The 15949-nt window shown below is 38.1% G+C and overlaps 1 protein-coding gene across 1 annotated transcript in view; it reads left to right on the top strand.

Moving 5' to 3' along the window:
• The window catches only part of LOC112547815 (uncharacterized), a 365550-nt gene that overhangs the window by 158209 nt on the left and 191392 nt on the right, over positions 1–15949 (top strand). Inside the window, exons 5-8 of the mRNA XM_075923696.2 lie at positions 2251–2373; positions 6785–6898; positions 8107–8220; positions 8666–8779. Coding sequence (XP_075779811.2) covers positions 2251–2373; positions 6785–6898; positions 8107–8220; positions 8666–8779 — 465 coding nt within the window. The remainder of the gene's footprint in view (positions 1–2250; positions 2374–6784; positions 6899–8106; positions 8221–8665; positions 8780–15949) is intronic.

The raw sequence follows: 15949 nt of genomic DNA, 5'->3' as shown, positions 1-15949 counted from the left end.
AAAAATGTCCTTCTGCTTCCTGCGAGAGGTGACTGCCTACGAGAGGTGGGTGTATTTCAGGTGGTGCAATTATGGTCTTCTGTAGTGACTGTTCTAGTAAAAAGCTGCATAGCAGTTTCTGTTACTGCAATTAAAAAAAAAAACAAAAAACCTAACAGTGTGAAGTTCAGATCTTGACACAAGCTTTTATTACTGTGACAGAGAATGAGTGAACAATACCTAGGGCAATGGGGCCCAAGGTCTTTACTTGTTCTTGTAACATATTAGTTAAATAGCAGTAAATGAGGAGTTCAAGTCAATGGTGGGAAGTGATTTTGTAGCTGTCGAGGAATTTGTGAAAGTCTTTTTAGTACTTTTTGAGTCACTGGGAAGTGAAAATATATAATGTTCCTGATGTAAAGAATTCCTCACTCACTTAAAACATATAAGAGATCAAGGTGTAAGCAGACTTGCCTAGTGGCCGCAGCTGGCTGGGGTCCACAAGTCAGAGATGAGAGCTGGTGAGCATAGGTCAGAATAATCAGTAGAACTGTGTTAAATGAGCAAGAGTTGTGGTCAAAATCAGGCCAGGGTCAGAAACTAGAGATCAGAGATAGTACCAAGCTGAAATTGGGAGGCAGGGATCAGGGTCAGTCAGGTTAGAGCTGGAGGCCAGAAATCAAAGGAGGTGGTATGATAGTTAGAAGACAAGGGTATCATGGGGCTGGGATGAGGTGAGGCCTGGAATCAGAGCAGGCTCATAATCATTGTTATTGCCCAGGCAACTTCCTCAGGTATCCTCCAAGGTTAAATAAGGTGGTTGCAGGCCTCTGACTGTCAGGCTGCTGTTGTTATGGATCCCGGAGAGTACTTTTTCAGTTTCTATTCTTCACAGTGCTCCCTGGCTGTTGTTTAGTACAGTTTTGCAGTAGCAGTGTGGGTCCATCAGCTGCTCTGTGTTTTGGTCATAAGAATGGTGACACTGGTCAGAAAAATTGTCCATGTAATCCAGGATCTGTCTTCTGACTAGTCTATGCTAGGTGCTTCTGAGGGAATGAACAGAAGAGGGAATCATCAATGTATTCATCCCCTGTCACTTTTTCCCAGTTTCTGGAAAACAGAGGTTAGGGACACAATCTCTTTCCATTCTGACTAATAGTCATTGATGGATATATCCTCCATGCATTTATCTAGTTCTTTTTTATCTCTGTTAGTGCCTGGACTTCAATGTCCCCTGGCAAAGAGTTCCATGAGTGGTGCATTATGTGAAGAAGTATTTTCCTTGTGTCGTTTAAACCTGCTGCCTCTTGTTACAACTATATTGAAAACATTGGACTTCAGAAATGTTATATAGATATCCAGCACCTGACATGCTTGGAATCCAGCTGTACACATATGATCAGCAACTACTTATTTTTGTTTTGATAATCATACCTTAGTTAAAGTAAAACTACTTGGTTAGAAAATGTATTTTGTCATAACAAATGAAATGGTGTTCTGAACATGTTCAGGAGACAGTATCCTTTAGTCTGTGGACATACATATTAATCATGTATTATTCAGGCATGTGCAGCTATTAACCAGTCCTGTACAGAGACTCCAATAGGAGCTGAGGGTTCCTCATAATGTGGACTCAGGCTAAGTGTACATAGATTGGCTCAAGGAACTAATAAAAGTCCACTAACAAAACTGCATAGATTATTATCCTTGTTTTATGAACAACTCCAGATTTACCCTAATTTGTTAATCTAAGACATTTGATTATAACATTAATCTATATGAATGTCAAAACAGAGAATGTGGTGGTGGGCAGCTTCTTATCCCTAGAACGATTAAGTGTTGAGTCCTGCATGGACCAGTCCTGACCTCTTCAGTACACCTAGAAATATCTTAACAAAATGTCCTGGGGAAGTTGAGACCCCATAAACACTTTCCTAACAATATATGACAGCAACTAGCATATGTGGAAGTTATGTGATTATTAAAGGCAGCCATACTATTTCATGTTGCTTTATATTATACACATCGTTAGAGTGCCTGGTATTCATTTGTCTGAAGTGCTGCAATGACAGAACATTTTATTGTTCCATAGATAGAATTTGAAGGATTTAAGTAATTACTAGAAAGTCATTTAAAACAAAATATCAGGAATCGGTTCATATCACATTTATATTTGTCCTTTTGGAAGAAATATCTGAATACCTGTATTAATTTTATTTGTATTTTGCTGTAAGTTGATTTGTATTCCTTTTTTAACAAATATTTTGACAGGATTTACAGGTCAGTTTTGTGAAGTAAACCTTGATGATTGCCTGTCACAACCTTGTGGAGTCCTCAGCATTTGCCAAGATGAATTGGATGGCTTCCTTTGTTTCTGTGCACCTGGTTTCATAGGTGGGTCCAGCCCAACAGTATTTGAAAGCTAATGATGAATATGAAAGACAATGGATGTACATTAGTAAATGACTTTTCCTTGAAGAAGTGCATCAAGGTCTTGACTGGAGTGTGCATGGGTTAACATCTGTCCTTGAGCAGAGACTAAGTAGTCCTAAACCACAGAAAATAAGGCAATTCAGGACTAATAAAATATAATTTAGCAGTGTGAGTCTGATCAGGTGAAAGCAGCCTCTGCTTACAGGCACACAAGCCTACCTACCCTGTTGTAGATTCTACAAACTGCAGGAGTGTATTCCACTTCAATAGCTAGTCTTTGATACCAATCTAGGCATTTTGGGTGGGATCCATGAAAGGACTTAGATATTGCAACAAGGATTTCTATCACTGTCATAGTACTGAACGTTTTGGTGCCTAGAGAATTATAGGCAGAACACTGACATCCACAAAACCAAAACAGCTGTCCATCTCCCTATACAAAGGAAAGGGAATGATAGCTGCCTTAGAATGGGATCATTTTATATCTAACCTATTGGTCCTCATCCTCACAGGAAACCTGCCTAGCAATTTAAAAGATGATCCCGCGAGATTAAATTGACAACCTTTCTAGACACTAAAAAACATGGTCTGAATGCAGACTGTGGATGTATAGTTTATAACAACTATCTGTAACCTAGTAACACCTCGCTCCTCACATCAGCTGCCTCCCCTACCTTTTCTCCCCCATGACATAAAGGTTGTTCAGGGCCCCCTTCATTTTGAATGGTGCCTTGAAATATGTATTCAGTTCTTATGAACTGTAGTCAAAAATCTCCTTTAAGAATTCCATACCTTTCCTAGATTTCTAGGTAACCTGTCCCAGTGCTTAAGTATCCTTATAGATTAGAAAGTTTTTCCTCTGCTGAAAGCTAAACTACATTCTTCTTGTCTTACCCTAGTGAACATGAAAAAAAAGAATGTTCCTTACTGTAACTGACTCTTCATGATGGTCTGTATGTGTGACATTCTGTATATATGATCCTCTCCCCCTGCCCCACAGCTCAGTCATGGATCACGATTCAGAGAGAGCAGCAAATGAACTTAGTGTAATTGAGATTGTTGGTCTCAGGAGTAGGGGCAGGAAAGCAGGCAGAGCACATGTGCTGTCCTAATGGATCAAGCTGGTAAAAGAAATTGTTCTCCTCTGAGGCACACACACACCAAGGCTATGTCTACACTGCAGAGCTTTTGTGGAAAACCAGCCATTTTTGTGGAAAAACTTATGGAGCATCCACACTACAAGCCCGTTCTTGCACATTAAAAAGTATAGTAAAGTGTAAGAACACAGGGCTTTTTGAGCAAGAGTTATTCCTCTCCCCTTGAGGAATAAGCCTTTTTGCACAAGAGCTCTTGTGGACAGACAACAAGGATTTCTTGAGCAAACACCCCTATGGCTAAAATGGCCATCAGAGCTTTCTTGAGCAAGAGAGCATCCACACCGCCATGGATGCTCTAGTGCAAAAGCACATGGCAGTGTGGATGAACTCTTGCGCAAATGTGGATGCTTCAGAGGGCTTTCTTTCCTATGGGAAAAAGCACAGATACTCTGATGGCCGTTCGGTGAATGGCCATCAGAGCTTTCTTGCACAAGAGCATCGATGCAGTGTGGACACTGTCTTACACAAAAACACATCACTTTTGTGATGTATTTGAGGTGTGGAAGTGCTCTTGTGCAAGACATTTTTGCACAAAAACTATCGCGAAAATGGCTTCTTGCACAAGAAGCCTGCAATGTCGATGTAGCCATTATTCTTGTAGAACGGTCAAACACCAAACCTCAGTATTATCAGAATATATGAGAGTATGAGAATGGCCATGCTGGGTCAGACCAATGGTTCAAATGGCCCAGTATCCTGTCTTCTGACAGTTGCCAGATGCTTCAGAGGGAATTAACTGACTAGGACAATTATTGAGTGATGCATCCTTTGTTATTCTGTCCAAGCATCTAATAGAGACTTAGGTAATCACAGAAGATGAAATTGCACTTCTAACCATGTTGGTTAATAGCCAAAGAAGGGCCTATGCTCTGTTAAAAAGCAAAATATTTATCTTAACCTAGTGATAATGTTGGGCCTTCACAACATCCCTTGCCAAATTAGTTCCATGAATGACTGTGCTTTGTGTATGTGTATGTGTGTGTGTGTGTGGGGAGGGGGGGAGACCTATGTTTTCTTTGGTTTTAAACCTGCTGCTTATTAATTTCATTCCATGATACCTTGTTCATGTGTTTTATAATGAGGCAAATAATGCTTCCCTATTCACTTACTTCATACCAGTCATGATTTTATGGACCACTAACATATCCCCACTTAGTCATTTCTTTTTCAGGAACAGCTCATCTTTTCAATCTCTCCTCAGATGGAAGCTGTTTGAATCCCCTAATCATTTTTATTGCTCACCTTTGTACTTTTTTCCAATTCAAATACATATCTTTTTTTAAAAATGGGGTGTCCTGCGGTTCGCAGTGGCTCACAGCTTCGATTGCACACCTTGGGTCCCTTTGCCAGAAGATAAGGGCAAACACTCCAAACTGATGCTATGTTGCACAATTAGATTTCATTAAGCCAGTAACAAATTTGAACTCCTTGATCACTTATACCAGTCTTTCCATGGAACCAAAGACAATCTCGTTATACTCTTCAGTCATCTTGTCATTCATCCAAACTAGATAGTGTGATAAAAGGTACTTAAATATTGAATCACAGCAAATCAGGTGTTTTTCCAGTCCCAAGAGTTTAGTTACTTAACCCAGATCAACTGATTCCCCAGAACTTTCACCAAAAATAACACTGGACACCATTTCAATAGTAAATTAAGTAAAGATTTGTTAGCTAAGTAAAGGAAATGAGAGTGATTGAGAAGATAAACAGGTTAGACACAGTCTGGCATTCCAAATGGTAGCAGTGTGCATTATTTTGCTTTTTATCAATACAGGACTTCATCTGCAGTTTTCTTGTCCAAAGTTTTCTGAGATCATTTTGTAAATCTTGGCAGTCTATGTTGGACTTAACTATCTTGAGTAATTTTGTATCCTCTGCAATTTTGCCACATAGTTGTTTATCTCTGGTTCATAACTTTTATCATTTATGACTAAGTTGAACAGTACTGGTGCCTCTACAGATCCCTGGGGGACACTGCTAATTTACTGAACTTACCTTTCTCATAGTGTAGCCTTAGAATAAGAGTGGACTGAGGTGATTTAGGTTAGGCTAGGACTACATTACATTCAAAGGTCAGCTTAAAGTACACAATTCCAGCTACATGTAAAATGTGGCTGAAGTTGACTAATCTTAATCTCAGCTTTGGCACCGTCCTCACAGCAGGAGATCGAAAGGAAAAATTCTCCTGTTGACTTCCCTTACACCTTATAAGGAGTAGGAGTCTGGGTGTTGATGGGGGGCTCTTTGTGCATTTGGTTTAGCAGGTCTTTACTAGATCTTCTAAATCAAATGCCAGAAGATCGACTGCCACAGTGTCGATCTTTTATATAGTCTTAGTATATTTCAAAAGTGTCTGCATGGGTAGTCAGCATTGAGAAGCCATACTAACAGTTGCTGTGGGCTTTTCCTCATTCCCCTCACTCCCCACACATTGACAAGTTCTAAATCACTGCTGAAGTTTTCATCCAGCCATTTTAAATTTTCACTAACAGAAAATCAGAGTTCTCTCTTCTGTTTGCACTGATTTAGTGGAAATACTTGTACAGCTTTTGCCCCATTGTACCCTTTTTGCCTCCTACAAACTTGTTTCATAATTATCTCGGGTGAAAAATAAGAAATATCTTATAAAGAGTCAGAAAGACTAAGGTTTGGAACCATGTTAACCTATCTTCTTGCTTACGTATATGACAAGATGTGGTTTTAGAGATGTCCTTTATCTTTGACACAAACCTATAATATACATATCTATTCTAGTGTATCAATAGTTATTTTTTCCTGGATATCTAATATTGCCTTTGAACATCAGTTTATATGGGGAAAACTATGCTACCTACATCCTTGGCCATAATGGAGAACTTCCAAAGTAATTTCCAATTAAAACATTCTGAGTATATATAACAAATTATAAACTTCTTTTCTTATGCAGTGAAACCAAAGATGTAATGCCCTTAAACAAAACAAAATACATAACCTTATTCTTGGGTCAACAGATCTTTAAAACAACACAAACATTGTTGTCATTTTCTTCTTAGGTAGCATCATAGAAATATCTGATTCCTGCCTTTCGAGCAAAAAGTAAAATTGAAATTGGAAACGCATTGGTAAAATTTCTCTGTACATAACCTTGGTTATTAGGTTTTGTAATTTCTCATTGCACTGGTGACTCACCAGAGACATATTTCTAATGAAGTGAATACTTTGTTTATTTGCAGGTAATAACTGTGAGATTGAGGTGGATGAGTGTCTAAGTGACCCCTGTCACAATGATGCCACATGTGTTGATCATTTTAATGCCTTCAGTTGCCTGTGTTCTGATGGATTTCAAGGTAACAATAAAATTTTTAGAACAATATGATTTTTGACAATTATGTGGGTTGGTATTACAACATTTTTAGAAGTTAATACCTAGATGATAATTTTACATATTCATTTTCACTTTATCTGAAGTTTTAAATATGCAAATTCTGTATGAATACATCCTGAATACTATTACCTTGCTTTGCTGTCATAGCATCCCATGGATGAGTGCTTATTTTTGTCTGGCGGCTTAGTTGTTATAAATGGATTGGGGGGAGCAATGACATTTGGCATGCAATGTGCATTATTTCCTTTAAATGTTTAAATGTGCTGGCAGGCTGGATGTAATTGGTTAATACTGTAATCTTTTGTTGTGGTAGAAAGCTTTATTCTCAGTGCTTAGATGTAATTGATTTCAGCAGTGAGGTGGTGTATGATTAATCAAGTATATTTATTAGTATCTGCCATTATTCGCCTCTTTTAGTTCATATTAGGAATTCAAAATGCATACATTTTCTTAGCTCAAACTTCCTGAAATGACACTGGTCCTTAGATTTGCTAAAATACCAGTGTAACAGACATTTCAAATATAGGTCAAACTCTTAGTTTTTGATAGTCACTTGGGGATACTCCCCCACAAAAATATAATTTTACTATTACTTGTTAGAAGAGATTTAAACTTTCAGGAGTTCTAAAGTTGTCATCTTTCATTTTATTTTTTCTTAAATGACAAGAAATTAATTCCTTTCTGAAATAATTACTCTTTAATTACCTATGGTGATATACTTATTAATTATGTTCCAGACTGTGATATAACCTTTTTTTTGCCTACATCAAATTTCTTCTTTCATTTTGTGAGAGTTTACTTATTGCCTTATGAAGAACAGAAGGAAGATTTCCCTTCATGTCACAGTGAATGCATTCTATTATATTTCAGTGTCATTTGCTTTCTATTTTTTTATATTGATATGAATTGGTAAGGAAATTGCCTGCCTTAAGTCATAAGAATCAATTCAGTGACAGTGAAGACTAGGTTTTTAGGTCTTTATTGGAAAAATCGATGCATAACTCAAAATAAAATATCAGAATACTGTTTTAGAGGCACAGATTCAAGCTATAATGTTTCTCTCAGAAAAAAACTCTGTATGTGAACAATTTTAAATAATACATAATTTATATTGAAATGTAGGTGCTATAAAATATTTCCCTTTCCCTGCACTCTCCCTTCAATGTATAGGCACAACTTGTGAAGTAAACATAAATGAATGTCACTCATCACCTTGTCTCCACAATGCAACCTGTGAAGACCTTATCAGTGGATATGAATGCATCTGTCTACCTGGCTTTACTGGTGAGTGGCAGCAATAGAGAATCTAGTTTTCTATGGGAAAGTAGCCCACAAAGTGTCCATTAAGACATTATTGACTAATTTGCCAGTGCTTCCTTTTCATTTCTTTTTATCTACCCAAGCCTAATGTTTCATTTGCATTCCAGCAAACTGGAACACTGGCTCCATCTGTAAACTAAACAGTGGAAGATAAATTGGGTCACATCTAAACAGACTTTGAATGCTTCCACACCTAGGAAAGATTAGTCAGTGTTTAGTAATTCAAAAAGAAGCTGTGTTTTGTGGTGAGGTGAAATAAATGGACCCTGACACTAATACATGTGGGGATCTTCTTTGCCTGATCTCAGGCTCGCTTCTCATGGCAAGTTGTTTGTGATTCTTAAAGTATAAATTAAAGAAGTCTAAATTGACACTTCTGTGTCTTACTAATCTCAACATCTTTTCAAAGGTGCAAGATGTGAAACAGATATAGATGAGTGTGCCTCATTTCCCTGCAAGAATGGAGCCACCTGCATTGACCAACCTGGTAATTACTTCTGCCAATGTGTAGCTCCATTTAAAGGTAATGAACACTGAGGGAGAGGGGAAAGCAAACATAATTAACTTTAGAAAGCATTTGTGTCACTTGTCTGAACTCATTTCACTCTTCTAACAGTGTTATTAGTCCTTCATTTTCTCAAACAGAACTTTTAAATAGACCAGCCTATTATCCCTTAGACTGCAACCAATGTGAAATAAATATTGTTTATGCAACCACTAAAAGAGTTTTGTTATGAATCAGAATGGATTCTATAAAATCACTTAACTAGAAAAATAAGGTTCTGCACCGAAGAGGAAATTAAGGGAAAATAGCAACTGAGTAGTCTTGGAAATCATAGGTTTTTTTTCCTCTTTTTAATTTTTTTTCTAATGTGATTACCCATGAACTTCTAAAATATTTTGCACATTCATGGCATTATGTTCACATTCATGAATTACTTCAATATTTCTGTTGAAGATTTTAAGGAAAATGTTTTTAATTTTCACAGTATAATGGGATGACCTTTTCCTGAGAATTTCTTGTTTTATTTTTATTTTAACAACATTTTGACAAAAATTATAATGACAGTATCTGATATTAAAGATCTCCACCAAGCAAATAACATAGAAGCTGTTCATAATGTGATGGTTGTAATGGTTTGTTTGTGTATGGTACCATAGCCCTCTGGTGGAAAGAATATAAGCTCAAGTCCATGATTGTCACATTCAGATGGCTGCCATGCAAACTGTATCTCGCCACATGCTTATTCGTATCTGAATTGATTTGGAAAAGATTTCTATTTCACAGAATACTTGAACTGGAAAGGACCTCAAGAGGTCATTGAGTCCAGTCTCCTGCCGTCATGGCATGACCAAGCACCATCTACACCATCCTTGATTGATGCCTATCTGACCTGCTCTTAAATATCTCCAGTGATGGAAATTCCACAACTTCTCTAGGCAATTTATTCCAATGTTTAACCACCCTGATGGTTAGGTAGTTTTTCTTCATGTCCAATCCAAACCTCCCTTGCTGCAATTTAAGCCCATGGCTGGCTTGTCCTATCATCAGAGGTCAAAAACATTTTTTTCTCCCTTCACCTTCATCCAGCTTTTTCTCCTTGATGCCCTTTTGTCATTGTCATAATTTCCCCACAAGAGGTTGTCCAGGAGAGTTCCAAAAAGTAAAGGATTTGGTTCCCTTAGGCTACATCTAGACTATGCGGGAGATTGGAAAGAGGATATGCAAATTCCACAGGAATTTGCATATCTTCTTCCAGTCTCGCTTTTAAAGCAGAGGTTTACATGGCTTTTCAAAAAAGCGGGGTGGCTGCCGACTACTTTCTTTTTCGAAAGTGAGATAGGAAGAAGATAAGATATGTAAATTCCATGGGATTTTGCATATCCTCTTTCAAATCTTCTGCCTAGTCTAGACGAGCCCTTAGCTCCCCTTGCTTTTCTTTCTTTCTTGAAAGCAGGCAAAATGGCAAGAGGTACATACTTTGAATCCAATTTACTTCCTTTCTTTCCATTTTTATTTCCTCTTGTACGTATTTAAATATATTGGCTTCTGATTAGTATACCAGGAAGTTTGAGAAATTTCGAATTAGTGTCTTTATGTCTTCTTGTATTTTGTTATTTTCCTCATATCTTAATATAGAGAGTTCATAAAAGCATTAAAATAGACTGTTTCTTGAATCATTTTGTCTTGTAAGCTCATGGTAATTAAGGCTTTATTCACTGATGCTTAGCAGCCCCTTTGCTGTAATAACTTCAGCTTTAGGATCCAGGAAGCAATGGATTTATACTCAGAGGAATACTCTTTGAGACTGGATTGACCAAATTTAATTCATTCTTGATCCTGTGCTGAATTCAACTCTACCACAGAGATGAACTGAGCACTATGGTTCAGTTGTGCAGACCTTAGAAGTGTGTGTGGCGGGGGGGGGGGGGGGGGGGGGGGGGAGAGGGGAAGGGGAACATTGTGGAAACAGCTAAAATGCTAACAACTTCCAGTTAATAGCAACATTTTGCTGGCAACCAATCCCATTACATGCTTTTTGTTAATATGATTCAGATATTGTCAATGGCATGACACTTACTGAGAACTTTCCTGGAAGAAAGGACCCAGACACAGTAAGGTTTGTATGGCTGCAGCCAGCAAAGGTAGCACAGAGACATGGCTTCTCTGACTTCATTCCCCCCAGCTTGAGTGCCCACAGTATTGGGTATGTCCCAGTGACTCCTTCCCTGGCTACAGCCCTGCAAACCTGTCCGCTCAGGGGCCACTCGGGAGGTTAGAGACGGGGGTGATTGCATCTCTTCCCAGTGGGGAAGCTCTGCCAGAGTCTCAGCACTGTAAACTGGGAGATGAGGCTATGGGCAGGACAGGAGCAGGGATGAAGCCTAGGTGACAGTCTTCAATCTGGGGGCCCATGGAACTGCACTCTTCATTGCTGCTACATCTCATAGTGAATTCTCCCAGTTGGTAGGGAGTCCTGTGGATCTCTGTGGGTATCCAGCATCTCCATTTCTCTGCTGCCTGGCCCCCTTGGAAAGCTCCAACATCTAGGTTGTAGCCCCTCACCTCTCTGGTACTTAGCTCATAAGCTAGGTTTGCAAGGCTGCATCCAGGAAAGGCATGTCCCAGGGCTTCCTTTCCCATCTACTGCTCTACAGGCCTACCTCCTGCTTATTGGTGCTTCACAATGGTAACTTTATTGCTGGCATTCATGTGGTTGCTGATAAGTGAAGTCTACTGTATATTTAATGTCTCTCCTGATATGACCAATAATAACTTAGCTATGCCTAAAATCTTCACAGCTGTAAAGTCTGATATATCAGTTGTCCTATATGGTTAGGAGACAAGGGCTGGAACTTTTCTGTGGAAAACCTGGAGTCTCCCCTTTATAAAAGTATCATATCCTGCTTTTAATCCATGATATGTTGGACTTCAAAATCATAACACTTTGGTCTAGAAAAGCTATTTATTGGATCAGAACTAAATCATCTTTTGAATGAGTAATCTGAAATGGGGAATGGATTTCAAATTTGTGGAGGAAAAGGGAGATATTTCTATTTCCTTTTTCCTTTTTTAAAAATAACTGCTTTGTTCATTAGGACTGTTAGAATGAGTCCTGGCATTTAGGGCTTAGGTTATAGGCATATTACAAACTTCACAAGCATGTAGTAAATGTATCTATCTTTATGCTCTCTCATTTATCATCTAAATATCCACTCCCTATATATAATGTGTGTTTGTGAGAGTTCCCTGAAAAGAATGGTGATTCCTCCTACTCTTCCTAAATATGGATTCCTCCCCTTTTCAAATTATCCGAATCCAAAGCCAAGAGATCAGATAACTTGTAGTTTTCTGTTTGCTTTTTTTTTTAAAAAAAATCTTCTCCTTTGTACTCTAATTCTCTGGAGTAGTATAAATCACCCACGTACTTGTTGTAGCCCAGATCTGGACATCTCTATTTACTTCCCATCACACAATGCAATTTGATATTCTCTCCCCATATAAACCTTTGACCTGGGAACACATCTAGATTGGTGTCTTCTGCCAGGTTCCAGTATATGAATCATTACAAATGTGCAATTGTTTGGGGGATTCTTTGTTTTCCTTTCATCCATAAAGTGCATCATTGAAAGATAGTTGAAATTAGTAGTAGAATCCTGAGGGTCCAGGAAAATATGGCCAAATTGAAATTGTTTCTGATAATTTATATATTGAAGTATATAAACAGGCTTATCAGTAAAGTTATGAGGTTGATTCCATTTCAATATCCTAACAGAGTAGTTATTCTAATAAACTCTTCGGTTATATTTACTCCACAACTGTAGTACTTCTATAATAGAATCGCTATTATTATAGAAGAGGTATCAAATGTTTCAGAAGAGAAGAGCCATTGCAAGATGCACATACTAGACCATATCTCATTTGTGGATATTAACCATTTCAGTGAAGATAGTGTTACAGAGGCACACTGACTTGTGTTATTTAATTAAACTAAAAATCACACATGAACTAAGAATGTCAAAGTTAGAGTATTTTAGAATCCTGCTTGTCTTATTTTGCCTTGTAGTTAACACTCTGTTCCTTTCCTGCAGATGAGTCTTAGATGCACAATTGAGTGTATCCTCTTTACAGAGGGAAAGAAGATGATCATTGCAATTCTGTTATAAAAGTATCAGTTCTTTTAATTTTCAATGGAGGGGAAAAAGAGTAAAAGACAATTCATTCTTTTATGCCAGTGGCTTCTCAACATATCTTTGCAAATTTCACTCTAACACATATAATGCTCTGTAGACCATTGTTGGCCAAGTCAAAAATGTCCCTTGGCAAAAAAATAATTGATATTCTTTTATCATTTCCGTTTAGTTTGAAGCCCCAATTAATAAAACCCATTATTTCACAAAATCATCTATTGTCTTTTTGTACATGCATTAAGGGCTACATTGGTTGGTGGGCAATTACATCAATAACCCCACTGAATCTAGGTAGCAGGTGTCATAGCACCTTAGAATTTAGTTTTCAAAGTCTCTTTTAATTAAAAGGCACATCTGCATCCATTGCAAAGCAGCCTTTCCTAATTTTCCCTTTCCTTCCTTGCAGCTCTGCTCATCATGAAGAAATAGTTGTCATCCAGATGCCAGTGCAACATTGTCCTTGTTTTGAGTATCATGAGACATTGTGCCTCAGGGATGCTCATTCTTTCAGTTGGGGATAAACACTACTGTACTATAAATAATAAATCTTATGGCATTTATCCAGGTGGTGACTATACAACATAATTCAATGATAAACAATGCACAACTGCCCAGCCTCCTGTTTCTCTGTGGGATTAGATGAGTGGTTTTGCCCTCAAAATCACCAGTTCTTAGGCATGTAATTTGTCACTACTGAATAAAGTCTTGCTGGACAATCCAGAAATCTTATACCCCCAAGCCAATGTTGTAAAAAAGCCAAACGCGTACCAATTTTCAGGTTGGGTTGGTCATTTTCAGAAAGTCCAGTTCACAAATGGTACAGTTTAAAATTTCACTGAACTCAAAATTCATCTTCAAGAAATGGGACTTGTAGATCCTAAATATAGCAGTAGCATGTAAAGCCCCGTGAAACGTTTCAGACATTATTCACAGAAAAATGTAGGTTTGCTCCAAACCTGCTTACCATTTCATCCAATGTTTCAAAAATTTTCAGGGTTAGTTACATAAAGCCATGTTTCAACAACCTACTTACAAATCTTTGTCACAGCAATTAGGGTACATGTGTAGGACTGGGGCGGAGGGCAGCTCTGAATCCTATTCTAGAGCAGAAACTTAAACTGAGATCTCCTAGCTAAGCCCACCTAACCATAATATAGGCTACCTTGAGCTTGCTTTCCTTCAATCTGTCTTTTTTTGAAGCTGTTCTACCTCATGAATACTAATGGCTGAAAGTCTGTCCTGTCCCTAGGTGTCATTTGTAAAAGAAGTAACATGTATAAATACAGTTGAAAATGGCTGAAAACTTTAAAAATTGGATAGTAACAGATCATGAAGCCCAGTGAGGATTGAACCAGCTAATGTTTGAAATGAAGTCTCTCATCTGCTTGTAACTGTTTCCGTCATTTCACACTGGTTCAAGAAATATTCTAGGCTTCAGAGTGACACACAGAATGAAAAACCCTGGAATCTTGTTATCGCTACAAAGTGAAACAGCTTCAATAGGAGACATTGAGGGGCAAAAACCTACTCCAGATGCAATATTGCTCAGGATTCTCATGTGAAAGGGGAGGGAGATCTAAGTTCATGTCTCCCTCCTACACAACCTCCAAAGTGCAGACTTAACCCCGGGTCTCCCATATTGTATGCAATTACTCTAAAACTAAGGACCTAAAAGTTAGGACACATTCATTGTTTTCAGAACTTTGACAGATTTTTTTCAACTTGCTGACAATGTAAACAAAAAACAAATAAAAACTCTCTCTCTGCTCCACATCCCTCAGAATCTTAGTTCTGAGTTTTGTTATTCTTATACTCTGTAGAAACTGACACCAAGATTACAGAACAGACCATGTGAGTAGGCAGCCACAACTGATGAAGAATAGGAAGGAGTGCTTGTAGCACTATTCTTTGTGCCACAGGAGGAGGTATTATGAAGAAGTACCATGTGTGAGATAACTTCTTACTAGTGTAATGATCTCCTCAACACAGGCCAAAACTGTAAGTTACTGTTTTACACCTTGCCTTTTCAAGAGTAAGTTTTGCTACCGATTAGAACATGTGTCCATTAACTGCAACACTATTCTCTCTGCTTCACCAAAATACATCTTGAGATTCAACCAATATATTTACCTTGTCTTGCAGGTAACAATCAGTGAGCTGAAGTTCCCCAGAGATATCTTTATGGAGTGTGCAATACCTTGCACTCCACACTCACAGAAATTAATTTGACTGCCTCCAGCAGCACTGAGGTGGCTTTATGGTAAAACTAAAACAAAACATTATTAAAGGATAGAAATGCAAATGATACTAAACAAAGGTAACAGAAGCAGAGAATCATTGCAAGTAAAACAAAAGTGACTACAATCTAATTCTAGCAAGCTATATCTTTACCTAAAAAAAGATTCTAGCTTGCAGCAATTTATGTACAGTTCCGGCCCTTCAGGCTAAAAGTTTTAGGCTAAGAGGGTGTTTTCTCTTTGTCCCCTAAATAATATCCTTTTGCTCTCCTTGTATTTACCAGAGTGCCATTGTCTGCCTCAAAAGCAGAGACAGGAAGACACCCTGTTCTGATTCTTTTCCCTGGTGTGCTCACTAAGTTGTTTGCTTTACTACAGCTTGCTTACTAGCTTGATTGCTTTGTTTATGTGAAAGTATTTTTGTTGTCCTTTGCTATAATCAAACCAATCAGACAGGTAAATATACATTCCTTGTGTTTAAGGCAGGCTTGATTTATACACTGCCCCCAAAACATGTTTTTATACATACACACACGCACACAGCTTTTTATACATCCTGTGCCTACATCGCAGAATGATAGTTGCAAATTAGTGCATCATCAATTTACAGAATACAAGAGACCTTTTCGATACTGTACAATTAGTATGGAGAGTGTGTCAGGTCTGGTATGAAACAACATAGTGAGCCTTCTGCCTATGGGCACTGAAGGGCTATTAGCATCACAACTGCAAGTGAAATCAACTCCCGCCCTTTTTAAAGTGGG

The sequence above is a fragment of the Pelodiscus sinensis genome, chromosome 3 (genome assembly GCF_052426305.1).
Source record: "Pelodiscus sinensis isolate ZL-2025 chromosome 3, ASM5242630v1, whole genome shotgun sequence".
In the NCBI taxonomy this organism is placed as follows: Eukaryota; Metazoa; Chordata; order Testudines; family Trionychidae; genus Pelodiscus; species Pelodiscus sinensis.
This window is presented reverse-complemented; position numbering and strand designations above follow the sequence as displayed.